Source organism: Lichenostomus cassidix, chromosome 5 (assembly GCF_008360975.1).
Source record: "Lichenostomus cassidix isolate B80296 chromosome 5, HeHo_3.0, whole genome shotgun sequence".
Taxonomy (NCBI): Eukaryota; Metazoa; Chordata; class Aves; order Passeriformes; family Meliphagidae; genus Lichenostomus; species Lichenostomus cassidix.
In genome coordinates this window covers 34503485-34531106 of record NC_139486.1, presented here as the reverse complement: position 1 = coordinate 34531106, position 27622 = coordinate 34503485, and the positions used below count along the sequence as shown (strand labels likewise).

At 37.0% G+C, this 27622-nt stretch overlaps 1 protein-coding gene across 8 annotated transcripts in view; it reads right to left on the bottom strand.

Moving 5' to 3' along the window:
- Window positions 1-27622, bottom strand: part of PCNX1 (pecanex 1) — an 89722-nt gene that overhangs the window by 55073 nt on the left and 7027 nt on the right. For 4 of the 8 annotated variants that reach the window (XM_085062206.1, XM_085062209.1, XM_085062210.1 and 1 more), the window contains exons 2-7: window positions 26317-26525; window positions 20296-20401; window positions 17624-17669; window positions 16698-16787; window positions 13345-15045; window positions 2621-2753 (exon numbers count right to left, since the gene is read on the bottom strand). In XM_085062206.1, the coding sequence (XP_084918332.1) occupies window positions 2621-2753; window positions 13345-15045; window positions 16698-16787; window positions 17624-17669; window positions 20296-20401; window positions 26317-26525 (2285 nt within the window). Of the gene's footprint in view, window positions 1-2620; window positions 2754-13344; window positions 15046-16697; window positions 16788-17623; window positions 17670-20295; window positions 20402-24532; window positions 24590-26316; window positions 26526-27622 lie in introns of those variants that run through there. The other 4 variants (XM_085062212.1, XM_085062213.1, XM_085062214.1 and 1 more) reach the window with 3 other exon arrangements.

Genomic DNA, 27622 nt, shown 5'->3' with positions numbered 1-27622 from the left:
GACCAGGTTTTACCCATCTACCATTGCCAAAGACACACATATATAATGCCACTGTCTCTTTTACTAAATATTTCACAGAGGAAGTGAAAACTAATTGTAATCATAGACAGGTTCTAGGGAAAATTTCCCCAACATCCAATTTTATGAGAGACTTAGAAGATTAAAGCTTTACTGGCAAGAATAAGAAAGACATAACATCATGGCAACTAAAGATTAGTAAATCTAGTACTTTTAGAAGTTCTGAAGTCTGGATTAGCAATATCAGCAACTAGACTGAGGCAGCTCACCAACAGCATATAGGAGCGATGTCAGTACAATTGCAGGGATATTTTGAAAAAATTTTAGTAGTAACTGGCCAAAAGTTTCTCTGTATTTCTTCAAATCTGTTCCTTAGGCATGATTTCTTTAGAATCTTTCTTAAGGGTTTCCTTCTTCCAGTAACACAAAATTTACACTAAAATTAAGCTACCCATATAAAGGAAAAGTTTTTTTCACACTGTTCATCCAGAAATCAGAACAGTAATAAACATATTTTTTCAGATACATTCCACACTTGATAGCTCAAATGGGATTTGTGTCAAACAAATCCAAAAGCACTTTGGTATTTGGTTGGACTAAGGCATTTTAACTCCTTTCCAAGGAACAGTCATTTAGCATCATATACAGTGCTTTGAGCAAACAAACCTCACTAGTATTCAATTCTGAATGTTTACAATACAAGTATTTTTGATAACGTATGTCATTATGTTAGAGAAAGTACAGTAAGCAGTACTGGCTGCCTTTTTTAAATTTAAAATGGAACTGAAAGATGCTTAAAGGAAATACAAGGCTAGAATATTTAACCTGCTTTTCTACCCTTGAATAGCTTGTCTGATTAAAATGTTACTCCCACTTCAAGAAGTGAAATTCATGATTCAAAGTTCACAAAGTTACTTGATAGTCTCTCACCGAAGTCAAGCTTAAGCCATGGGAACTTTAGTGACTGCACTAGCATGTGAAAATGAGGCTAAACAAAACCACAGTTTAAAACAACATCCTTTATTTTCCCTACTTTATACCTACAAGAAAGAAAACACTGTTTCCTGACTAATACAGAGTTAAGAAGCTTTGATCAGTCTGCACAGCCTGTTATGCAGCCATACACAAAACTATACTACCCTCCTTTATAAAAAAAAAGGAAAACAAAACAAAACAAAAAAAATTAGAGGCAAGTTAAGGCAACTACGTATGCCAAAAGTGATCTGAAAGAATACAATGCTTTATCATCCTTCAGCAGCTTGAACACACTACACTCAACAAGACCAAAAACTTTACCAGAAGAAATATCTGAAATTACATGATTATTGCTTCATGCTGGACTAGCCACTAAAAACACACCTAACTAGTTTCAGTCCTTGATATGACAGAAGTCAATCTTTCATCTGTTAGATTTCTAAGTACCATTCTTGCAATCCCCCTGCCTGAAGAAAATTTGCAAACATAGTCCTCAAATATTTTAGTGGTGTTACAAAGATGGCACAGTTCCTCTGCCATCTTCCATTGCAAATGATTTTTGTTTTATTTGCTCAGTTTCTACAGCTTTTCCTAGTGAAAAAAACCCACATAAATATTCCCAAAACACAAAAGCAGACTGCTTCTATTGTCAAAAGACAATTTGGCATACAAAGGAAAATCATTAAGAATATACAACATATGCAATTACTCCTACATATTTATCATGTAAGCGAAGGAAGAGTTAATTCAATATTTATAGGGGAGTGTTCCATCTTCTACAGGCCATGTTCTCCTCACCAGATTCTCCAATACCGTAAGCAACCAAGAAATTCAAAGACTTAAATCACAAGTTTAAAAACTTATTATAGTTGCTGTTTCTGCAGTTCAGGCTGACAGACCAAACAGAGCTGCTGCATGTAACAAATTGGCTCAGTGTTGTAAACAAAAGGGCCAGTAAAGGTTGGGGGACTCCTCAGAAACATGTACAGAGTACATTTTGAACATCGCTAAGGCATGCAAAGTGCCACACAATTAGATTTAATACTAAGCAATACTGGGCATTCTATTCATTTCATTATTTCTCTTCTGGTGTAAAGAGCTGCAGGATATTCATAAAGGTTTAACCGTATTTCAGTTTTGGAGCCTCTGTATGTACTACTTAGCTCTTTATAGTGTTCTGTCATTTTGCTATCATGCTTATCTCTCTCAATCTGCAGCTGTGTAAAGTTATCATAGTACTAGTCCCTAATGCTTACTTTCTTTAAGAAAAGAAAACCAAAATGGGAAGTGGTGATACTATTTTCTTGGGTTTTTCTCCTTGATTGAAAATAGAAGTTCCTAAAATTTTTGATGAAAACCACTGAGGCAAAGTTTGTTAGCATTAGTTAATTTTTATGTCAATGTGAAAACAGCTATAACATGTTAGAGACTGACTATCCTGACCATTTTTAAAATAGTGCCACATATACATGCACAATTCAACAAGCCCACAGTGACATGCAGTGACAGCTCAAGGAGGTTATGGTGGGGAAGGAAGTAAAAAGTGCTTTTCTGGCAACACTGGTGGGTGTGGGGAAGTGGTCTGCTGCATGCATGCTAAATATGGTGGAACATTTAGATACCCTACCTGAGGGGTGATCCGATGAGCAATGTAGGAGGGGTAGGGTTACTCCCTGCATTGTGCCGGCGTCGTACTGCCTGACGCCTAAATGTGCTGCGTTCACGGCGAAATGTGACAGTCTCCTCGCTGGCTTGTGCTGCTGCATCAAGACAGACTTTAGGTCAAATAAGAACCCATCCTAGTTACGTACACAGTAACTTAAGACTCCTTTCTTCCCTCTGACCCTCCCCAAGTTAATGAACTTGACTTGCAACAACAAAAGTAGCTCATGCCCTAACTGCTTGAATAAGCAGCCTCAAGACAGGATCACAACACAGTTATTAGCAAGAATCTGTGTGGCTGGGGGAGTGTTCTTGAATATACAGCTTACTTTTTCTTTTCACCCCCAGATCCAAATAGCCAGCTTGCAAAAAATGTTGGGTATCCCAAATCTCTTCCATTCACACATGGAAGGAAGAGACAACTGATCTCACCCTTTGATCTACAACTGATCTCACTGAACACACAATTAAGAAGAAGCCTAAACGACAACCTAGCAAAGCTGTCTGCCACTTGTCACCATAATCTTCTCAATTTTATAACTTCTTCCAAATAGGTAAGGTGGAAGTTAACTTCACCACAACTCTCTCAGGGGACAAAACAAGAGTTGCTTTTTTCTCCCATAAGCAACAAGGGATACATGTTGCTCCTTCTAGACTAGTTACAATATAATTTACAGAGCCAGGAGGTTGAGAATAAGTGAGTCCTTACAACTTCTTTGTAAGGACCGATGGTTTCGTTGTTTTAACTTGCCAAACAAAAGGTTTGGTTCATTTATTAAACAACGTTGTAAAAAATAGTTTGTATGTACCCGAGTGATTAAAATATTTATCCACATATTTATCCTCAAAATCCACCTGTGCTTCTTAAACTCTACAGTCTGAACAGTTTCAGATTTGGACTGCTTCATGGTGTGTCTACAATCCGAGAAATCTTCCTCCTGAGCCAAGGAAGCTCCTTGCCAATTTGAATGCAGAGCACTAAAGATCTCAACTGAATGGGCCACAGAGAAAATAAGGTTTGGCAGGCAAGTGAAGGAGGAGAAAAAAAAAATTAACATGAAGTCAGTTTAAGAGGAGAATCACAATCTTGACAGGGAAGTCACAACTTGGTAGCCAAGAAGCCTAGAGTTACTAGAGGAAGAAAACCAAGAATTGTGTCAGACTAACAAAAAAACCCAGCCACTTTCCCCCTCCACCCCCCCAAAAAACCCACCACAGTGAGCAATGGCAGAAATACTACAGGCAGAGTAGCCCTAAGCACTTCAGCGCATTTCAAGTTACAACACTACTGTCATTATGCTATCAACACTTACCAGCAAAGATTCTAATGCTGGTCTGCAGGGAACAGCAACCTACAGCAACCTATTACTGTTGTGTACTACTGCCATAGCTCAAGCAATAAAGGCTGAAACAAGAGTTTAATTCACCCATAAACCACAGGTTATCAAATGAATTCTACCTATGAAGCTTAAATCTACAGCTTGCTTTAATAGAAGAGCTACATGAAGAGATACACTTTAATACCAACATTCAAGTTACAAGCATTTCATTACCAAAACAATAGAGGTTAAGGGCATCCTCAATTCTGTCCTTTTTTGCACTTTCAGGAAAACTGAGGGATTGCTCATTCTCTCCTCATTCCTCCACCACTGTTTTAATAATTCTAAGATTGAGTAGATTATACTACCTTTTCAGGGTATTTCAGCAAGAATTCAGTAAGTTTCTCCTGTGGTTTAATATACAGCTTTATTTTAATATACATTGCCTAATTTCTTTAAACATTTCTTTGTAGCTCATACTTGAAGTACAAATCAAGTGAAACACACTAAACAAGACAGATTGAATCCTGACAGACGAGGTCAAAACTGGCCATTAATTTTGGGTGACAATTTGTAAAGCTCATTTTTTCTACTATACACATCAGCATATAAAAACTCATTCACAACACAGCTTCCACCAAGTTCAGATGCAAAAACAATTCTGATAACCAGGCCATAGTTAAGCACCACGAAATTAAGAACAGTGACTAGTCTTAACTGAAATGTAAATATCTGAATTACCATTAAGATGGTAAACATCAGCATTGCATCTTAATTACCATTTGTAACTACTTAGCAAAAGAAGCATTCAAGTGCAATTCTTTAAGGCAGCATACTAAACACTGACATCTGTTTTGCTTTAGCAAACATCACCTTCCACAATAACTGAAGCAGAGACTATGGAAACACGATAGGTTCCTCCTACATAGCTCCAATTTATTACTAAAGCAAGTCTATCTCAAGGACTGACAGAGTTAGTGTTCTGTGAGGAAACCAGAGATATAAACATGATTGAAGAAAAAAAAATTAAAAAACCTCGTATGTATTTGGGGATTAAATTCAAAGCTGTACAGGCAAACAGCTTTGCATTTTCTAACCTTTTATTACTTCTTTTTAACTTTAAAATTCAAAGTAGATTTTGGTTTAGCTTTCTACCTATTCTACCACACGTCTTTTAAATTATCATCTTGAAATTTTTGTTCAATGCCCATCTTATATAAACAGTCTTCCTGAATGTAGGTGCTGACATCCAGGGTCACTGTACTAGTCTACAAGCTCTTGTGAAAAGACTGCAGGGCTTTTCAGACCAACGAGCTCCAAATCTGCTAACATTATGCAACACTGCAAGAAGCTACATGTTGAAAACATGACTAAGGTTTAAAAAAAAAAAAACAAACAGGCTAGCTGAGCAGAGAAGATTAGCATGAAGTGTGGAAAGCCAAACTTTTCCTTTACAACCAAAAGCCAATCCTTTACAACCAAAAGGAAAACCAAAGGGGCTGTGGTCTAGTTTTCTTTGTTGTATCAGCCTTTTTAGTTTGCTTGGGTTTGGGGAGAGCTTTTTGGTGGGTTTTTGGTTTTAATGTCATTTCATAGAATACATACAATTTAAAAAATACATACACCAGTAAGGAAAGCTGCTTACGTTGATTCATATTTGTCTTTCTATTTGCCTTTAAGGAGAAGTGCAACTGATTTATGAGTTCACCAATAGGAAGAACAACAAAGTTCCTAACTTACCCTCTACCATAATCTGAGAGCAGTTTTATCATGTTTTAATATCAATAGGCTTTCTTGAATATTTATGATGTCACACACACACTTCTCCAATACTGCTACTTACAACAACTTATCATAGTCTGCAGAAATGTAAGATCCAGCATCTACAGTCACATACAAAATCGAGATATAAGAGGAGGAGATAACAGAAAACATACTTTTAAAGCTCCTGCTTAGTTAAATCCGTAGAGGAAGACGAGCTTTTCAGGCTTACAGAATGTTTGTTAAAAGGTGCTCTACAGCTTTTTTAATGCTACACGTCTATGCTGAAACACTACACCTAAATTCAAGAAATTTTTAAAATTTCTCTGCATGTTTTCATATGAATGCAAGTCACCAACATTATCTATTCTCACAAATGCAAAAATCACGTTAGAAGTTCAAGGTGCACAAAGTACAAATACAAACCTACTTCCCAGAGATCAATAACATAAGAGGTGGAGACCTAGTGACACCCTTGTAGCAAACTTAACCCCTCACATGCCTATTCCCAACTATAATACATCTGATTTCAAAGAAGAAATAATGACACCTGTATCTATTAATGAATATGTGTTTGTTTAACACTGGGGAGCCAAATTAGCAGCTACACATTTAAAAAGTCATAAGGATATCATTTTGTCATCAGACACTTGGAATGATACTTTACATTGCATCTTTTTACATTAACCTCTATAGTTTCTCAAAGTTTTTAACAGAACTGAAAATCTATAGTTTTACACTACAACTATTCAACTGTTGTATGACACCTAGCTTTAAGAAACAAGACACTAATATTTTCTTTCAAATGGGAACATTCATACAAAAATAAGCCAAAGCAATTGCAACATCTCCCTGAACCTAATTACCACTGTTTGTAACCAAAACTTACATGACAGAAGCTTAAGAAGCACAACATGAAAAAGCAGAACTACCAAATTTTATTGCATCAACAAGACCACTTCATTTTGCTACAAACAAATGCTAAATCCACTGCCTTAGATAAATTCTGAAATACAGATAAATTCTTCATAAGAAGATTCCTGGAAAGATATAGTATGAAAGTAATACAAAGGCGAAGTATCCATGTGGGAAACCGTAAAGTTTTCAGGATAAAAACTGCAAACATCAGTCTAACTAGAATGCAAGCAACAGAAAAACCCACCATAGCAGAAAATGCCCCTTACTCTTCTCAGGAAAAAAAACGCAAAAACCAAAAACCCAAGCCAAACAACACAAAAAACAACAAACAAAAAAACCCCCACAAAAACACACCAACCCCCCTCCCGCCATCACATAAAGCCTAGATAGTTTTGAACATTACTCAGGTTAAGCATGGTTAAAGGTGTGCACGGAACCTGAGCAATGCTTGGACATGCCACCCTATCATGCTTACCCTATCAAATGGGAAATCGTGATCTAACTATTTTCAATAGTTTCAACTATTACTAATTACTAAGCCTACATTTTCTTAGAAAGAGCTGGAATGAATCATTTATGGCTCATGCACTCACAAAAGCAATGAAATCTGTCTTCTAAAACAGAAGATAGTTTGCCAAACCAAACAGCTGAAATGTTGTTTTTCAGTATTGAACATCTATACCTTGTTTGTGCTCAAAACCTGAGAAAATATGTACTTCACGTGCATTTATGGGTTAACACTACCACTCCCCTCACGGCTGAGGCATTTATAGTTTATTTTCACATGCCCTAACACTGTATTAAAAACCATACATGTAAGATACCCAAGCAGGAGTCCATCCAGTCCATATCTTCACTCAGCAGACTAATCAGCATATTATTACGCACCTTAATAAAACCTCCAGTTGAAGGGATTTCTTATAATTCTCTGATGAAAAATCAAAATATTAGCTTAGAGTACTATAACTTACTGTGGATATTTAATGAAAAATATCACTAATGACTGTTTCTGAAGAATGAATATGTGGGCAGCAAAAGAGAAATGATGAAGAACAGAGGGGTATGTCCAAGTTACACATTTTTGCTACAAAATGAAGCAGAAGAAAACAACACACAGTTTAGGAAGGAAAGTAAAGCCTGAGACTTCAGCACTGTGGTTGCATTTATAAAAAAGAAAAAAAAAATAACAGGTCTGAGACTTTGAGAAATATTTACAATTACGTCAAAACAGTCACTACAACAATCGGAAATGCAAAACACTATCAAGGAGGGAACAAACAGGACAATAAAACCATCTGGTTTGAATTCTAAACCAAACATTTTTACAGACCAGCTTGACAGTAAAATTTTTATACTAATGCCAAAGATAAAATTAGGAGTCTTAGTTATTTTACTTCGCTGTATTTCCCACTTCAATTATTCCACTTTTAAAAACATTAGGCTACTCACATAGACCTTTTGAATATAACATCGATGGACTTCAGGTCAAAGAACAAAAGCTAAACCTCATCTGATCCCCTACCCATACAGACCCTATATCCCAGGATTCGGGTATCAACAGCTAGTATTATGTTCATAATTGACATTAAACTTTAATAAATTTAATTCTGACTTTGCATTTAGATTTATTCACCTTAAGGAAAGATGCTGTAAATCTTTAGAACACAGCGTTTCCAGCCTATGTGGCATACTATGTTAGTGTATCATACACAGAAAGTCATGTTTGCATTACATGGCCTTAACAAAAACACCAAACATTAATTAGTGGTCAACTCTGATACATCCTGGAATTTCATCTGACAGCTACATTTTGCAGCAATGTGAGCAATCTCATCACAGTTTACAGAGCTTTTACAACTTTCTTGTCTCTAGGCAGACGAATAAACCCAGGTGCATCTACAAAGCAGCATAAAGATGCAGCTTCATTTTTATCTAGTATCAAAAATTCCTATTCAACTCCTGTTTGAGATGAATATTTAGCAAATACATGAACAATGCATGTCAATAAAAACAAACCACTCTTCCCAAATCAAGCAAAAGTCATCTAATGAAAGCCTCTGTATTATCCATAAATACCAGAAAAGGGACAAAACACAGGATCAAGTCCCCATATAAAGTGTACTGAAGTTTTGCTTTACTAGACAGTGATTAACAATAAATAGATGCAAGACTCATTCAAGTGTTATTGCATTGGTAAGTTCCAAAACTGCAGAAAATTCACAGCAGCCTCATACATCATTCCTAACACTCTCTATATCTTTAAGTGTTTAAAGGTAACAATCTGACCTCTACTAAAATGACAAAATCAAGACAACCTTCACACACAAAAGCTGCAACAGTACAGTATAATGCTTTCAAAGTCAGATATTGGAAAGGACTAACATTAAAATCGCTGTCATGCTTGAACCAAATTACAACACTGCTAGTTAATATCTTAAAAAATCAAGTAATGGAATAAAACTTTTGGTTCCAAGAAGAACCTCCTATGGAAGAGAGTCCTTTCTACTGCTGATCTGCTTACCTGGGTCCAGTTACAGCAGGGGTCCTGCTGAACACATGAACAGCTATAGCGAACATACATGCAACCCAATCACAGAACTTTACACATTTTTCAGTTTCTACCATTTCTAAACTCCAATTTCTCACACAAAACTGTTTGGTTTAGTAGTTTGAGCATGAATTGGTAGATGCACAGAAAACAAGATCAGAAGCCCCATCTTCTGTAACTATATTAATTCTCTCTGCAGGTAAACATAGCAAAAACTAAAGCCATCAGAAGCATGGAACAGCTCTACAACACAGGCAAATTGAGTCATGACACAGACCGTGTGCAACATTGGCATAGTAGGAAAAAAGTAATATATTGCCAACAGCTGACATGACCATTGGCTGAAGAACAGAGAACTTAATTGTAATAATTGCAGGCAGACACACTAAGCACATGTGTAAAAATACACACAGACTGAAGAGATGAACAGGTTTCCATGTATCATACAAAACACAAGACTCATCCAAATTCACAAAGCCCTGTTGTGCCTGCCTGTAGAGATATACTGCAGCCCTCAAAACACAGAAAATAGCATGAGCTGTTACTTCAATACTGCTATGCAATGTACAGAAGGAAAAACACATCACACTATACGCAGTTTTATTTACAAAAGGGTACGTTAGCTCAAGAACTTAAAGTAAATAAACCTTAAATTACAGCAAGCTGTAAAACAGAGTAGCAACTTAAAGGGTGCATCTTTTACAGTTAATATAGAACTGGAGAGAACATTTGACTTTTCAGGCCAGCTCAAGTTTTACAAAACGTCACTGTGTCAAATGAAGCATTATGGTGGCTCTTTAAATCTTTACAAACAGCAATCCAGAAAAAAGCACATATCTGACAGAAACCAGGCACAGGACAGCGCAAAGAGGGTATTTCCAAAATATCACTAGACATCTGAGCAACTTCAACTAACCACTGACTCATCAATTCACTAGCTACTTTTGGAGTCTTAATAGTTAAACAAGGATAACTACTGTAAGACATCTTCCACTGTTTTTGTTATATATCCACCACATACATTTCATTTCAGAATTTTCAGATGCTGTTTCTCTGCATTTTAACGAATTGCAATTTCTATTAAAATGCACGTACTGTCTCTCAGCAAGTGAGTCATTCACCACTTCCTGGCATAATAATATTGAAATGAAACTAAGTTGTACATATTTCACTTCCTCAGATACAAGTTTGTTTAGAATCCTGCTTAATGGAAGATTAGTAAAGGCCATATCCATTACAAAATACATTTTAGTAGTTACACAAACAAGAATGTACTTTTTAGTTTAGTCCCTAAATACTGAAAGATAAAATGAAGTTATAATTAGTGATTTAAGTCATATTTAAAAAACAGGAACTGAAAGCTGCTGACTGGAAAAGAGGTGAAATTATTATCAGTCTTTTAGTTATCCAGTGTGCATCTGGTAATTATTTGTTTCAGAAGTTTATAAGAAGTAATTAGCCATATAAAAATATTTATATAAAATTACAAAATAATCCTTTCAGCAGGAGGCTGGACAAGACTACTTCTGAAAATCACATCCAACCAATATCCCCTGATCATATGAAAATCCACACCAAGTTCATTCTGTAATTCCCCTGCAACAATAAAATTATTCCTTAATTTTCTAAAAAAAATGCTATACATACACACACACAACATTTGTATTACACATCTATGTTTTTAAAAAGTGAAAAGTGTCTTCAAAAAGGTGAAGACATGCAGTAGCAAGAAATACTGGGTATAAAGCAACTTAGATTCTGAAGAGTTAAAACATTTTCTCCCATTACTATTAGTCATGGGTAAGCCTAAAGAAGAAAGCCACAATTAAAGATACAGATGTTACAAAACTTGTAATATAAGCTATAAATTTTGGGGGAAAAAACCCAAAAGGCACACACAAAAGAAAAACCAGTAAAGGACCAGTCTGAAAGAACTAGTCGGATTGATCATGAACAGACAAATGCAATGTAATTACTGCCTTGGTGCTAGACAAGACTGCATAAATATTTAAGTAGTGCTAAAGAAAAGTAAGTCATAATTTTGTTCTGCTTTCAAAAAAAAAAAAAAGGCAGGATGACACTCAGTTCTTACAATCATAAAAGAAATACTTCCTTTTCACTTGGTAGGAAGAAACACAATATATAGCAAGTGCTATTAACCATATCATGTCACCAAATCTGAACTTGATTCCAGATTGCTTCTTAAAGACAGCCTGCAACCCATGGAAAAGTACTTCTTGGGTACTTGCCACTTATTAAAAATACTAACTTCAAAATGACCATCATGTAAAATTTTAAACTGGAAATTGATTAGGTCACCAAGAATGACAGCAAGCTTTTCCTGCTTAAGCTGCTACAGATTTGTATCTTTAAGATTGCTTTGAAATGTGTTAAGGTTTGTCTTCCCCACCATTTCACTCTTCAAAAGAGCAATCAAAATATTTCACAATATACAGCATCTGTCATCCATTAATTCTTTCAAACTACTGACAAGTAGTAAGCACATACAAAGTCTGACATGTTCTGAAAGGTTTGTTAATCCTCCTTTGCACATAAAGGGAGAATATTAACAACTTTAAGCAGTAATAACAAAACAAAATGAAATCAAATTTTGCGCTAATGAAAGCATTAGGTCAAAATGGTAAATACATAAAGAAGACCTTTTATTAGTCAAATTACTCTCAGCAGACATAACGAAGAGGCATCACTTTACCAAGGCCTTAGGAAGAAAGTGTTTTAAATGTTTAGCTTGTAGACTTTGTACTAGAAGAGCTTGACTGTCTTAGTAAAGCTACTGCAGGAATCTGTTACTAGGAGTAACAGAAAGAAAGTAAAAAAAAAAAAAAAAACAAATCTGAATATATTGGTAAAGGCATATAAATAGGTCTGAACTAATGGTAAAACAGTCAAATTTGATCAATAATCAATACACAGGTGAACTTCAGTGTGGCATACTTTTTTCCTCCCCAGAAATTAATTGTACTGATCTTTACAGTGCTTGTGTTAAAAATGGGGGACACGCCACAAAAAAACTCCACAAAAAAACCCAAACAAAACCAAAAGAAAACCCCACTATTGGTCATATATCTTACCTCAGTGAGATAAAAAGAAAACATCTTAAAGATGAAAGAGTCACTATATTTTGCAGACTGCACTATCTAAGCAGGCCATATAATAAGTCAAATTTGCTGCAGTTTGTTAAAAATACCTGTCTTGATCTAAAATACAATTTTATGAAGGGTTTGTGCATCTAGCTGTAAAGATCGAAGTTACTTGGTAGGTATTGGGCTCTGACAATTGCAAAAGTCAGACTGAGGTAATAAGCAACCTAATAGTACTCTGAAAATGTATTTTAAATATGCTTAACTGGAAGACTTTGTGTCATGATACACAAGGCAGTCCATACAGTTAATCAAGAAAAGAAATGAAACATCATAACAAGCAAAAAACCAAAAAAACTATTAAGAGCTCCAAATTTTGCTTTAAATGTCACTACTAATCTGTATTAATATTAACAGCTATTGCAGGTAAGTTTATTATTCACAATACACCAAGCAAAACAATAGTTAGGGAAAGTAAGAGGAAACTGCATTCCTCTCCAACACTGGAAGGTTATTGTGGTCACATAATCAAGACAAAAAAAAACCCCCTAAAACCCAAAATAAACAACACTGTCTAGCCAGCAATGGCAAGGCAAAGCAAAAATCAGATCTCTCAGAGAATTCAGTTTGGTAACTAGACCATTGTAAGAATCCACAATGAAAGGCAGCATGGTAAGGGTTTGGGATTGGTTTTATTTTTGATGCCACCTCAAGCCATGCCAGAGAGGCTGCAATGGTATGTGTTACTCAATACAATGGAGCAGGTTTGATTTGATCACAGGTAATAGTTTTAAGATACAGCTCTAATTAATGAAGACTGCAGATAACAATCCCCTAACACCTCCACTTATACATTTTGTAAAAGCTGTTTGGATTCAACACCCATTTCTGTAGATATTACACGAGATTATGAAGGAAATGCTTTTTCAGTTTTACTGGGCAAGAGTGAAGAAACAGGAGTAGTTTAGTTTTAACTTAAGTCATAGATACCAGACTCATTAACAAAATATGACAAGGTGCTTCTGGTAGGTCATTTACTTACCTCCACTTGCTGATTCTTGCTCTTCCCCTTCAGGAAATGTAGCCTGGCTTGGTAAGCTATTCCTAGAACGAGTGACTGACTCTAAGTGTGAAGCCCTTCCCAACAGAGATAGCTCATCTAGCACCTCTCCTTCTTTGGCTTCCAAATCAGATTTTGAAGTGGTTAACTGTTTTATGTTACCTGGTGCCATTAAACTATTTGGGTCATTTAAACAAGCTACAGTACCACTGTCCAGGCTTAACACTCTGGCACGATTCTTGGCACTGTTTGTGCTAGAAGTCCGTCGTGTAGATCTTTTTTTGCTAATTCCTTCAGAGCTTACGTGGGTTTTGTGAGCATTTTCAGAGTCTGTGCCCCCACGTTCTTTAGAAACATATTTGGTCTTTAAAGCACTGTATTTTCCCTCAGGAGACTGGCATGAATGGGAGGTGGTGCTGGAAGAGCTATCACTGCTGAACTGGTGAGCTGACTGCATGCTTGATGTCCTGCTCAAGTCACTTTGATCACTGGAGTCCTCATCGTGACAAAACACAGCACTGTGAGGTTTAGTACCAGATACACCTCGGAAGGAAACATATTCCCTGTGCCGACTTGAATCAAAACTACTAGCCCGCTTTTTTCCTGTCCTTCTCCGGCTGGACTTGTGGGTAGAGGCTGTTCGATGTATTAAACTAGAAGATTTTGGTCGAACATCTCCTTCTTTTTGTTTTCCACTAGTTTCTTTAGAAGCTCTTGAATCTACTAACACAGCTAGTTTCTCACTCTGCTCATCTCTTTGTTCAGCAGCCTTCCCATGAGGCCTGTCAGTTTGTGTAGTCAATTCATTGGCATGTGGGTTCTTATTGGCCTCTTCTGAAGCAGAGGCACCAAGACCTTTCTGGCTGTGCATCTCATCGGATGCATTAGAACCCTTCACCTCTTGACCACCACCCAGAGTGCTCACTTCCACAGCAGTCCTTTCGCTACTAGTCCTTTTGTCAGTAGTAGAACTACTGTCATCCTCTGAGTCGACACCACAGTCTTTTGTCTTACCATCCTTTTTCTCTTCTCTAGGAGACTCCTCCTCATGCTCTGACAAAACACTTTCTATATGCGTTGAGCTAGTGTGTTCACTTTTGTAGCTACTGATGGTGCTGTTGGTGTCACGATCAGTCCCACTGCAGTAGCTTTCTGTTGAACCACTGCTTCTAGTACTCAGGCTTCTCAGACTGTCCATACTTTTGTCTGCTTTCAACGATTTGCTCTTCCCACTCTTAGTCAATGGTTGAGGGCTGCTACTTTTCAGAATGTCGTCTAATTGAAAAACTCCTGAAATGCAAGAGTTCTCACCCAAAGACTCTCGGGATCCAGAAGGGGGCTTGGAAGCTTCTAACTCACTGACAGGATCTAGCCCCCGTTTTTGCTGATAGAGGGGGAAGTCATTTAGTGAAGCATCTGGAAAAGCAACAGCAGAGCTAGAAGTCCTTGGTACACCTCGTGGTCTATGATCCTTCCTATAGGAGTGAGAATGCAGAGTTACAAGTGAAGCTACTTCTGTGTCACATGCACTGTTTTTAGACTGGTCCACAAGTTGGTTGTTCGAGAGGCACACTTTGTCACTGTTGTCCCTCAGCAAATCCTGTCCAGAGGACAATGACGGTTGGATGGAGACAAACGAGTCGTTCGACACCAGACGAAAAAGCTTCCGATCAGTTGCCAAATCTGTTTAAGCACATATTTAAAAATATTCATGTAGGATGGTCATGTAAGTTATACAACCTGCTTTAAAACTGCTTGCTTATATCAGACAAAGTAAATGAACTGACAGATCCAATTGCAAGTACTATGACTGCATCACATTATCATTTAAAAATATTTTATAACATCTGGGCAAACCTGATATTTTTTAATAAAAAAAGAAACCCTTACCTTACCCTTAGCAGATATTAAGCCAACACAATTCTGACAAGCCCCCAACCTCCTCTATTGCTTATGTGTCTCAGAAAACGTTTTTACATATCCTGAAGTTTCTTAATTATAAAAGAGTACCCTGCCTTTTGTTTTGGTTCCTACATGCAGTAAACAAACTCTAAAAATATTAATGAAAACAGAATAAACCTCCTCAATTCTGAAGTCACCAAAAACCCAACAAAAATCACCTTTCCTACCAGATACCAAGTAAGATTACAGTTAGCAAGGATGCAGTCACTGTCACAGGTCTGTTTGTACTATAATGAAACCCCCTATGAAGTTTTACTACCTCTAAAAAAAAGGTGGATTTTGCTGTTAAAGCAAATAATGAGGATTTACTGTTAGCTCTTGATTAGAACAATCGTTCCTGTTACTCATTGCAAGCAGTCCCCTGTGAAAAGTAGCCACCCGCAAGCAGTACTAAAAGTCAGGCTACTTTCCCTTTTGGCAATGTCACAAAACCAGAAGATCTGGAGGGCCAAATTAAGTTTCTACAGTTGCTAAATTTCTGTAGAGTGTATTTGAACACATGCAACTTAAGAGACTTCAGTTACATTACTCAGCTGAAAGCAGCAGAACCCTGCTGCCTATTACAATAGCCTGGCCACCTATGATGCTCTAGTTTAAACATACTTTCTGCACTGAATCACACAGTAATGACTGAATCATCCATCTAATGGCTCTAATCACCCATTAGAAATTAGACAGGCAAAAATGAAAGGTAATATTCCCAGAGTCAACTTCCACCTAATCAACAGGTACTTGAAAAATCAGCAAACAATAGATTTCCCTTCAGTTTTATGCTCTGTTTTAGTCTGAGCAGATCTTTTCCTGGCAATGAAGCTGAATGAAAAATTGTCCACTTTTGTTTTAGAACACAACATAGCAGTTTCCTTACATACTAGGAAAATTTAAAAAAAAAAAAAAAAAAATCACCAAGCTCTGATAACTTGCATATTGGAAGCAGCTTATAGCTCTAGGAACATAGAGCTCTGTATGCAGTTATTTACTTTGTAGAAAAGCCTGCCACATTTATATTTGTCTGTACTCATAACCAAAGCAAATTAGTCTACAATGAAGTTCATTAATCCCAGGCCACCTGTAGTCTAAGAGATACTGTCTAAAGACATGTAAGTTAGCTACCTTTCAGCAGTAAGGTGACAGTAAATATTTATTACCTGCTGGAAGATGTCAGAACATGAAACACACAGTCAAAGAATAAAGTTATAAGCATTCAAATTATGCTTTCCAGAAGCTTAAGTAATTAAGAAAGGAAACAGAGAACCTCAAGATCGACTCTAAGAAAGGATATCAAGAAACTGCATGAATTTATTTAGCATATTAAGCAAAGGGTCTTTGGTAACAAAATACCATGTTTAAATATGGAGAAGAAGAAATTGTACCTTGTTCTTCACTCCCTTCTTTACATAGGCTAGAACTCTGGCCGAGACTCAAACTGATATCATCAGAGGTCTTGGCAGTGTCAGTATCACCTGTGAATTTTAAGAAATAAGAGTACTAGTGCTCAAAGCATTAACACATACATCTACATTATCACTGTCATGAAAGACTGTTGCTTTTATTTCTTCATTTATAGGTAAGTAATATTAAGTAATATTGACTAACACAAGATTTCTATTTGATACAAGTATTGTCTACTCTATTTCTTTTATCTTCCACAGAACTCAATCAAAACAATTTCTTTTCCCCTTAAAGGTGTATCTATTGGAATATTTCTTTTTGCATGGTTGCCCATAAAAAAAAAAAGAGACTAAGAGAATACTTGTAATGGTCAGCAAGGCAACGGGGGCTGGAATCAAGGTGACAAAAACTCACATCAAATTTTCTTTTGCCTTATCGTTGGGTGCATAAATTTAAAATAAATTATTAATAATATACAAAATGGTTATCTTTTCATCTTAGAGGAGTTCACATGGAAATTACTTTGGCTATATATCAAGTAACCAGAAATAATCAAGTCATTGATATTGTGTATCAGAAGGGTAATGATTGCACTGAACTCAAAATAATAGGGAAAAGTCTACTTCAGCCAACCCTTTGGCTCTGCATTTTATAGGCACAGGGAAAACCTGTCATTACATGGGAGACAGAACAGGGGCCCCAGAATATTCTCTGCTTGTGACTTAGTCACATAATTTGCATGCCCAAGGAAGATTTCCCCCAACTAGTAAATGCTGTATTTCGCTCAAAAAAAAAAAAAAAAAAAAAATTCAAGACAACTAAGGTAGATAGTATTTGGAAACAACACGGTAAACAATAGCGATTTGAAGTGCTTCTGCTAGGTAATTTAAGTAGCTAGAAATCTCACCTTTGATGGTTGCTGCTGTTCCCAGACGAGATAACCCAGATCCAACCTAGAAACAGGGAATTATGTAAAAAGCTGTACACTTTCAGGAAATAAACAACTGTTATTTCCTATTACTGCAATGCGTGCATTTGCCTGTACACCTGTAAGAGGTTTTTTAACGGCAGAAAAGCATCCAGTAGCACAGTGCTGTAAAAGTCTGACTCAATATGTTTCCCATGCTAACAAAGATGACAAAGCATGTAATTAAGCACCCAACTACATCACAGCACTATTCCGTTCAAAAGCCAATGTTCTTGGAAACTTTACTATGCTGATTTTAAAAACAGTTTCTAATCTAGGAATTCTCCTTCAATGAGGCAACAAAGTACTAGTGCAGTGCTATCCTAATGACTGCTGCTATAAAGCTGAATATTCAATGCAGTGATACTGGTTGTCTAAAATGCTTAAAGAAAACAATCTGAGTATAAAACTTATATGTTCAACACAGATAAACTGGATTACTAAATCCAAAAACTGCTCCCATGTGAAAAGATACATACTTTTCCAGTTAGTTTCACATTCAGTGGCAAACCAGCAGGCATCATACCTGCTCATACAAAAACTTTCACCATTTAGGTTTGCAATCTACCTTTCTACATATATCCTATAATCCATAGGAGATTACTTGGCAGAGATGCTAAAGAGAATTTAGACTTTCCCTCAATGATACTTTAAATACAACCTCTCAACTATAAATAGCATACAAAAGTGCATGTGCCAGATAATTCAATCACTCAGAAGTAAGACAGAAGAAGAGCATTCAAAGGCAAAATCTGAATCTATAATACATAAAAATGAAGGCCATTTGACTGACAGATATATACTTATTGGGATGCTGTTTTCCAAAAATTCCTAGTTCAAGTTACTCTGGGGAAAAGAACATAATTCTACTAATTCTTTTCTGTAAGTGCAGCAATTTTAGGTAACCTGAAGAAATGTGCAGATTTGATTCAGCCATACCATAGAAGAACAATGGCTTTGTTATGTGTAATGTGAAACAGCAGCTAAGAGTTTGTTTAATTCATTTTCTTCATTTCATTGTCACACATATTTTTAGTTACTGGTTTTGTCATGTTTCAACATTTTTCCCTTCAGTAATATGCTTTGCTGAATGCTGTCACTGAATACAAATCCATCATCATGGGAAAACTATTTCACACAAAAAACTGTACAGAACTCAGATGCTTACTGCTCACATTGCCTTTGATGCTACACATTGAATCACAAGGGAATACTAATTTTATTAGGACAAACACATTTAAACACTATACTTTCTGACACAGTAGCTTAAACTTCTTCACATGCTTTAACATTAAAACTGTTATAAACATGTTTGGAACATATTTTTTCCAAAGACCAGTCAAAGAACTAGTTTTGGAATCATATTTCCATCTTTCTACATGGACCATCGCTTCCTGTTCCCTTGAGCACCAGCAAATGTCCTCTTTCTTAAAGGAAGGAAAATCTCTTAAGAATATCTATGCTGCATAACTGAGCATTATTCAGATAAAACACCAACATTAGCATACCACTGCACTTCGTTATCTACTGCTTGCTCAGATAGCTAATTAGAAGAACATGATACTGTAATACCACACCAAGGATTTCCATGTCATTTAAAAGCACGTTCTTTGTCTTTACTATGATGATGCATTGCTCATTGTCAACATAACTGTGCAGCCTGGCCAGTCAATGTACTTGTCCCCATGAAGGGTTGATAAAAAGCCAACCACAAGTAGCTAAACATCATAAGCCAAAAAAAAGGAACAGCGCATCCAACACTATGGAATCTGAACACATAAACCTAGTAGACATAATATGGAACAGAACAACTTCCCCAGTGAAATTAAAGGCAACTAGAGCATAATGGAGTTACATTAAAATGTAATAAAGCTGTGTTCTTCAGCACTTCCATCTGGCAGGAGTCCCTATTTATTGCTTTCTTCCCAACCCTGCTAAAGAATCAAGAAAGTGAAGATTTTGCAGATATAAAAAAAATAAACAGTTTTAGTCTTTCCACTTCTAGCAGTTTGTCTTTCTTTATGCTTTAGCACACTAACTTTTTTGACTGCAAATTTGAACAATCAGGAATAGTAACTTTCACAAAGCCATTTACAATTGCAAGAGATAATTAGCAGTGGACACATTCTAAGACAACAGAAGGCTCCTCAAATACAGCATTTAAATTTGCCAATTAAGCTTTAAATGGCAGAACATCCAAAGTAAGGGAGGATGACAAAGTTAGAAGCTTGAGCTATCTAATGGCTCACTGATACCTCAAGGGACAAGGGAATCCTACCATAGTGGGTTCTTAGTCCTTAGTTCACCATACTCTGAGCCATTTTGATTCATTAAATCAGAAGAAAGCTAACTGAGCATCCCTTTCTGATGGGACAGTAGGGTTCTCTTACAAAATCTAGCCACTTCTAATTTAAGTACAAGAATGGACAAGAGAGAGCTGTGCTGCTGGGAGAATGCAAAGTCTTCATAATAAAAGAGTTACATACAGAAACGTAAATTATTTAATCTAATACAAATTACAAAAGAGCCCCACTAAATAATAGGAAAAGGTTATCTACAGATTCCAAAGCCAGCAATACTAAAGCAACAGCTGCAGTAGCTTTAATTCTTACCTGGTTGTTCGGATCTATCCCAGCATAAGAATTGCGTGAACTACAGCCAACAGGGGGAGTTGCTTCTCGTATGAACTCTGACATCTCAATCCCTCCACCAGGGTCACTGAGAGAAAAACAAAAAACAAAAACCCACAACCCACATTAGCCCACCAGTTAAACGGAAGTTTATCTATGCTGAGTGCAGATTCAAAACAAATTTTCCCTTTTCAAAAATCACAAGCTCAAGTATATCCCAATATCTTGGAAGAACACTGCCTGTTTGATACAGGAAGTTCAGTGTGAGCCAGAGCACTCTATATACTGTCATAAAAGCTGCTGCCCAAGTCCACTGTCACCAGCCAACACAAACCACAAAGACTTAGGCACTATAAAACATTCTGAAATGCTGTCTATACATGCACACATGTAGCTCTCGGATCATCTGTTCAACTATAATACCCCAAAATCCATCAACAGAAAATTTACTACACAGAACTCAGAGCATAGAAAGGATTCTTGGTCTTTTCCTTAGACTGAATCTAGGAGCAAAAGCAAGGATGACTAATAAAGAAAGCCACATGTAAAAGTTTTTGGACAGGCAAGGGGACATATGGGGCCAGGGTATCTCTCCGAGGGATGCAAACCCCATCCTTCTACCCAATATAGCTTCCCTTCAGATACTTTACAGTCCCTACCAAGAAATATTTTCAGGTACAACACATGTATCATCGTGTCATAGCAATTTCAGCCTTTCAGGATTAATAACTATTGGTTTGAGAGTACTTTCTACAATGACATCATCAAATTGTAATTCAACAGAACTCAGCTTGTCAAAGGCAGGTATTTTACAAAATGAAAGAAAGTTAGATCTGTCCATTAGGACAATGGGTTGTGAAGTAAGTTGAGGACTAGAACACAAGGATCCAACTTTGCACTGACTGTTAATTGCAAAGAAGCAGTTGAGGCACTCTTTTTCCTCTCTCATTATAGTTCTCTTCATAGCAAGCACCTTGATCCAGGAGACTTCTAAACAGAAGTTAACTGCAGAGTAATTTGACACTAACCCTCTCTGCTTGTTCCCAAACATAAACAACTGTTTCCCAACAATCAAAGTCCAGCGTTTTGCTAAAGAAAGTACACACACAAAACACTCCTCCATCCAGACCAAAGGCACTGAAGATGAAACCCTCTGAAGAGGCGGACAGAAATGGACAGAAGCACTGCAGGGCTTACTTAACAGACAGCTAGTCTTACAGGAAAGTCTGCAGTAAGACCAGCACTTAACAGGGTGCCCTGCGCAGGGCTAGGAGTTGGAATCAATGATTCTGATGGGTCTCTTCCATCTCAGCAAATTCTATGATTCTAATAATTTTTGTAACATATGGTCATCAATTGAGAATATTGTAAACAAACTGTACACTAAAGGACCTGAGATGTGATTCATTCTGCAGCATAACATTTCAAGCTGTTGTCACCTTGGAGAGGTGTAAAGGCATAACCTTGGGAATCACTCTATATAATATAAGAAGCACAGAATTCTACCTAAATCAAAGAGGTGACCAAAAAAAGGATGGTTTGAAGTTGGGAATATATTCCTTCAGTAAAAATAAGTTTAACTTAAAAGACAAGCAGCCATTAGTTAGCAGAACAACTATGGTCCAACTCCAGCAAATCACAAAAAGAAGTGAAAAGCCACCATTTTGGTACAGCTCAGCAGTAAGACAGGCATCCTCTTGGTGACAGCTGTTTATAGAGCCTGCACTGACCTGGTATTAACAACTATGCTAAGGCAGGTAAGAAAAATTAATTTAAAAAGATACAACACCAGCTTCAGCCAAAGTATTCTTTCTGTAAGCATTTTAAGAATGCATAAGGACATAACATGAAATTAAAGACTAAACCGAAAAATTCTCACAATGTTTAAGTTCAGCACACATTACAATGACAACTGAAGATATAACAAAGAATGCCTTTCAGAAAAAGACGAAATTCCTTTCCTGTTTGAATAATTCATTGAGAAACACTGCATGTGATTAAAGTGCATCCTATGAAGTAGAAAAATAAGCTTTCATGCACAGAACTGGGTAGCTAGCCAGGGTAGAAGAAGGAACCATTTTTGCCTAAAACTGAACCATCAGATACCAGCATAAGCAGTAACACAATCCATCACTGCCCCTCTACTCACAGCTCCTATATCCTGTAATAGTGCACACAAACCAATGGATGAACAAAAGCTAGTAACAAACACCAATAAATACAGTGTACAGGAACGAGCAGGAAATACAAATTTCTAGGATTAACCACTGACTTTAGCAACAGAGTTCTTTAGGAGCCACTTGATGCTAGTGCTGTGGCCAGGCCTTTCTGATATAGAATTCTACAATCTGTTTCTTAGAGTTTGCTGTCTTCATTCCTTAAAGCAAGTGTTACACTTTTCAGTTTGCAAACAAAATAACTGCAGTGAAGTTACTACACAAATTGAGAAGACTGAAAAAATTATGTCCAGCAATGGAGACTGCTGTGAAAAAGGCATCCAAAGATGACAAAGCAAGTTAGAACACTATTTCTAATTATTAGTAACTCTTAACTAAAATTACCATCTGCAGGTATATTACATTACCATGTCAGAGACCAACCATAAGTCTGAAGAGGCCATAAGCCTACATGAATTCAAAAGTTAAAACTCTGACTTCGGCTGATTGACTAAAGAAATCTGACATTCAGACCAGAACTTCAACAGGTAATTTTGATTAAGTTACTTTGACTTCTGGACAAAGCAGAGGAAGAGTTTTATTATTTTCCTTTAAACATCATCTGCTGTCCCTAATTTCCAACTAAAATAGGTAACTAGTCAGGAGGCTGCTCTCAAAATGCAGAAGAACCACCGCATGTTCTGCAAATGCTAGATCACAATAGCTTCAAGTATTAAGAGAAATTTTCTTTCAAGCTTGAGTCACTAGTGATAGTCAAAAATACAAACCAGCCCCAAACTCAAGAACAGGTCTGCCAGCCACAGAAAACTGCAAGGAGAATAAATAGCAAAGGCAGGGCAAGAGTTTTAGAGATCACCTTTTTTATGTCTTATTTCTCTTGCTCATATTTGTTTAAGTAGACTGTAAATCTATCACGGTGCAACATTCTCCAGCTACTAGCTTTACTTGTAGAAGTACATGTAAAATTTATGTAGCATCATTATTACAGCTCCCCCATGCTGATGGAGATCAGGAACAGCAGTGTCATGAGATGAACGCTCTATAATACTTTGAACCATAATAGTCACTAACAAGAAGCCATATTCATATATTCAAAAAAAGACTGATTTAAGTCTTTTAATTATTTATGTGGGTCCACTGATACCCAACAAAGATTATGCTTGCACTGCTACTTCTACATTTCTCCAAGACCAGGAGCCTGTATGCCCTCTACTTGCTTTCATGAAACTTCACAGAAATATTACTATACTAACCCCTGAAGTATGAAATCAGCAACTCACATTCCTATCTCTAAATTAAGACTAGCTTCTTTCAAAAACATTAACTAGAGAATTTCAGCTTCAGAAAGAGGACAGCAAAAAAATAAACAAGGCATTTCTAAATGAACAGTAAGCTGTTCTTTGCTTAAACGTGCCAAAATGTCATGAAGATTAAAAACCCCCATCCACAAGCCAGTGTTGACTGAAGATAAATGAGCAGTTCGAACATGCCTACAAATGACAGTACATAATTCATTAAGATACCTGTTAGCACCATTTTGAGGATAAACTTCTTCAGAAAACAGTAACAACAGTTTTCAGAAGCTAAACAGAACCCCGAATGTGACTACTGCTTAATCCTGCAAATACACTAAGATTTGTATCCAAAGTGGTCTCCGTGAGGGTATGTATGGCAGTGTGAAAACTGTAGGATGCTTTGCTAACTACACTATATGTATATTTATTTGGTATCATATGCTGTAGCCTGAGCCATCAAAACTAATATTCTGATTGTGTAAATATTTAAGATAGTATCTTTGCTCACATCTCCCCTATATCCACCTTATATTAGGGGAACAGAGTTTAAAGAGAAGAAAACCCTACATACACATTCTCTTCCCAGACACATTTGGGTTTTTATTAGTGTTCCAATTTAACTTATTAAGAAGGTTACAGCTCAATATTAAACACTCATTCTCCATCCCTTCTACTGGTTTGAATGTTACCCCAAAGTTCTTGTAAGCTTCCAGGCAAAGATTAGTATACACTGTACATCCCACTTACCAAAAAGTAACTCCGTAATTTCTGCATTGACCTTGTTCCCAGTTCTAGTTAAGAGACCTGAAAGTGGGAACAAGGATCATACAAAAGTTAATGAAACTTCAGTTGGCAAGCAGGACACACAGCATCAAACTAACCTCTACTTCTGAGCTCACACTGCTTATAATGTAGTATCTTGTCCCATGTCAACTGCTCCCTAAGCAAAACAGAACTGAAACATCCACAAGTCATTCACAACACTAGTAGAAATTCCCTTGCCAAGTCTGGGCCACTGTTTTGGAAGCAAAAGCTACATGGCAAAAACACCAAACAAAGAAAAGCCCCACCAAAAACCACTCAGAGACAAAACACCTAAAGGTCACACCTAAAACACGCATTACCAAGGTTGTATTGAAAAAGAACAGACCACTAGTTTACTTCCACGAATTTTATTAAGCAGAGTAAGCATTAAGATACAATTAGGGAAACAGTCCGCCAAAATACCTCAGTACAGTTTTAGTAAGGTATAGGGTAATCTAAACAGAGCCGCAATTAAAATCAGCAGCTTCAGTTGCCAAACACATCATGGTAAAAGGGTCAGGTTTATAAAAGATTGATACAAGAAGTTACTGTATACCAACTTTAGAGGAATCCAAGACACAGTTTCTGCCAACAATACCTGAGCTGAGAGAAGACACAGAAGAACCTAAGACTCATCTCATAAGAAGCTACCCCACACATACACAGGAAAGTCCTTTTACTTCTAGGCTTAGCATTTTAAATAGCGGCAGTTTAACACTTCCTTTCTTTAAAAGCATCCCAATAAACAGTCTCAAGAGGCTTCTTTCAACTATATTTCCTCAGTAAGATACACACAACATTTTAAGAGTCAGGATAGCATAAAAATCACCTCACTGTGGAAACTACTCATGGCCACTAGTACCGGAAACTCAGAGACAAGACAAGGGTCATCTTTAAAAGCTAACTATTCAAGGTTGATATATTTCATACAGTTTAACTTTTAAGATGGCCTCAATTACCTAAAGGCAGGCAGAGGCTTTGATAACAGAGCTCATAACACATCCACAGTCTGATCAGACTGGTTAAGCTGGCCTTGCTAATGAGTCATCTTTTGCTCTTCTTCCTCCAAATTGTCTGGTCAGAGGAGGAAAACCTCTGGTGTTCTTTTATGCTGGCTACAGCTGAGATCTCTGGAAAAGCATCACCTCTTACTGACAGTACTTCAGAATCATTATCTTCATTACTGAGCAGAGCAATTCCAGAATTTCCAAATTCACAGGACAGCATTCTCCTGAAGAAAGACTGTATATGGAGTAAAGCATTGTATCTGACTCCTGTTTTTGCAACACTAAAATTGAAACCAAATCAGACACTTCTCCCGATAAAAGAATTAGCATGTAGTATGTGGTCGTTGACAGCCAGATTTTTAATACTACATCTTCCTCTGAAATAAGATTACTTGTACTAATTATGTTCATTAAGTATTTAGTGACCTAATCGGCTCACATTTTCCACACTATTGTTTCAGTGCTTCCAGTATGTTCAATATTGTTCTTGAACTTCTCTGGGGGAGAAAACTAGGAATTTAATGCGAATCCATCATTTCAAACCTAATACATAAATAAGTCGCTTTTCAAGACCAGACTTAAAACAGTCTTTCAGAACTACAGTGGTCTGTAGCTATACTCCTCAGTGTTTTATCTCAATCACCATTCTGGTTACACAGCTGATGAAGACAAGACTGTTCATCATTTACAGCAGTATTCAAACATCAGCAGACAACTTACCTGGGCCCATTGCTGTCTTTCCTCTTGGCTGAAACATTGCTTTGTTCTGTTTTTGCACCTCTGTCCATATGCTCACTGGCATTCCTCTCCACAATTTCTCCCTCATCCAGTGCCCTGTGCAAACGGTAATTCACCATCTTCAAAACGATAAAGAGAGCTGCTATCACCGGGCAGTAGACAGCTACTATCATCATGGAAGAAGGAAGAGCCTTTAAAAAAAAAAAAAGTAAGAAAAAGTGAATGAACACAAGGGCAAATATCCATAAAAGCACTCTATCTAGATTTTAACAGTTTGTTTCATGGAGAAAATATTGAATATATTGAAAGTTACACCACCTACAGTCAACCTTTGTGTGAAAAAGGTTAAAAGTCTAGCAACACAGAAAGAAGAAACAGTTGGACTACAAGACACCAAATCACCACAGCAGCATGCTAAACAGACTTGTCTCACTGAAGCCAGAGAACCAAGTTCAACTCTGATTCTCTTTTTCCATGCTTTTGAAATGCAAGACCTAGACTAGGAAACTTAGAGCTAGCATGTGTGGCACCCAATATTTTTGATTAACTGTTATGAGTTAAAAAAAAGATGGGAAGATTTTAAGCAACACAAAAAATCAGCCAAGCATGGGATGAGATCTTATTTCAGGGCTAGTGCACAGCACCAAGTCCATTTCGGAAAAACTCCAGCCAAGTTTGTCATCCAAGTTTGACAGCATGGCTGGATGGGAGAAAACCCACTTAGATACCAAACATTGATGTTTTGACTTTGCTTGTCAGCTCCCAACAGCTACAGCTTCATGACAAGATACTGATCAGTCACAAAAGCCAAATGTTTCCTACTTGCATACATAAAGAAGCTGTTTCATGTGTGACTCATACACTGCACAGCAGAACACAATAACCTGCAAGACCATGGGCAGCAAAGATTTGCGCCAGATCGTTGTATGCCCACAGAAAGGTAGCCAACACATGTTCTGAAGAAAATTTTTCATCTATATGAAAGGTAGCCAAAAGCCGTATTTAAAAAAACCCTCAGTCTTGAATTCAACGTTTGAAATTCCACTCAGTTAAGAGTCATCATGCAACTTTTGCAGAGGTAAATAAGGCTTTTACAGGCCAATCACATCAACAATAGGTATTGATGAAGTACAGCCTGACAGCCATTTAGGAGAAGTGTTCAAAGGATTGGTTAAACTTGAGATTTCGCTTCAATGCCTTCAAAACACACTTTTATTCATATTTTTAAAATCCGTCATTTCCCTAGGCAGTAACTAAACAAAATGAGATATTAAGTCTCAGTACTCAT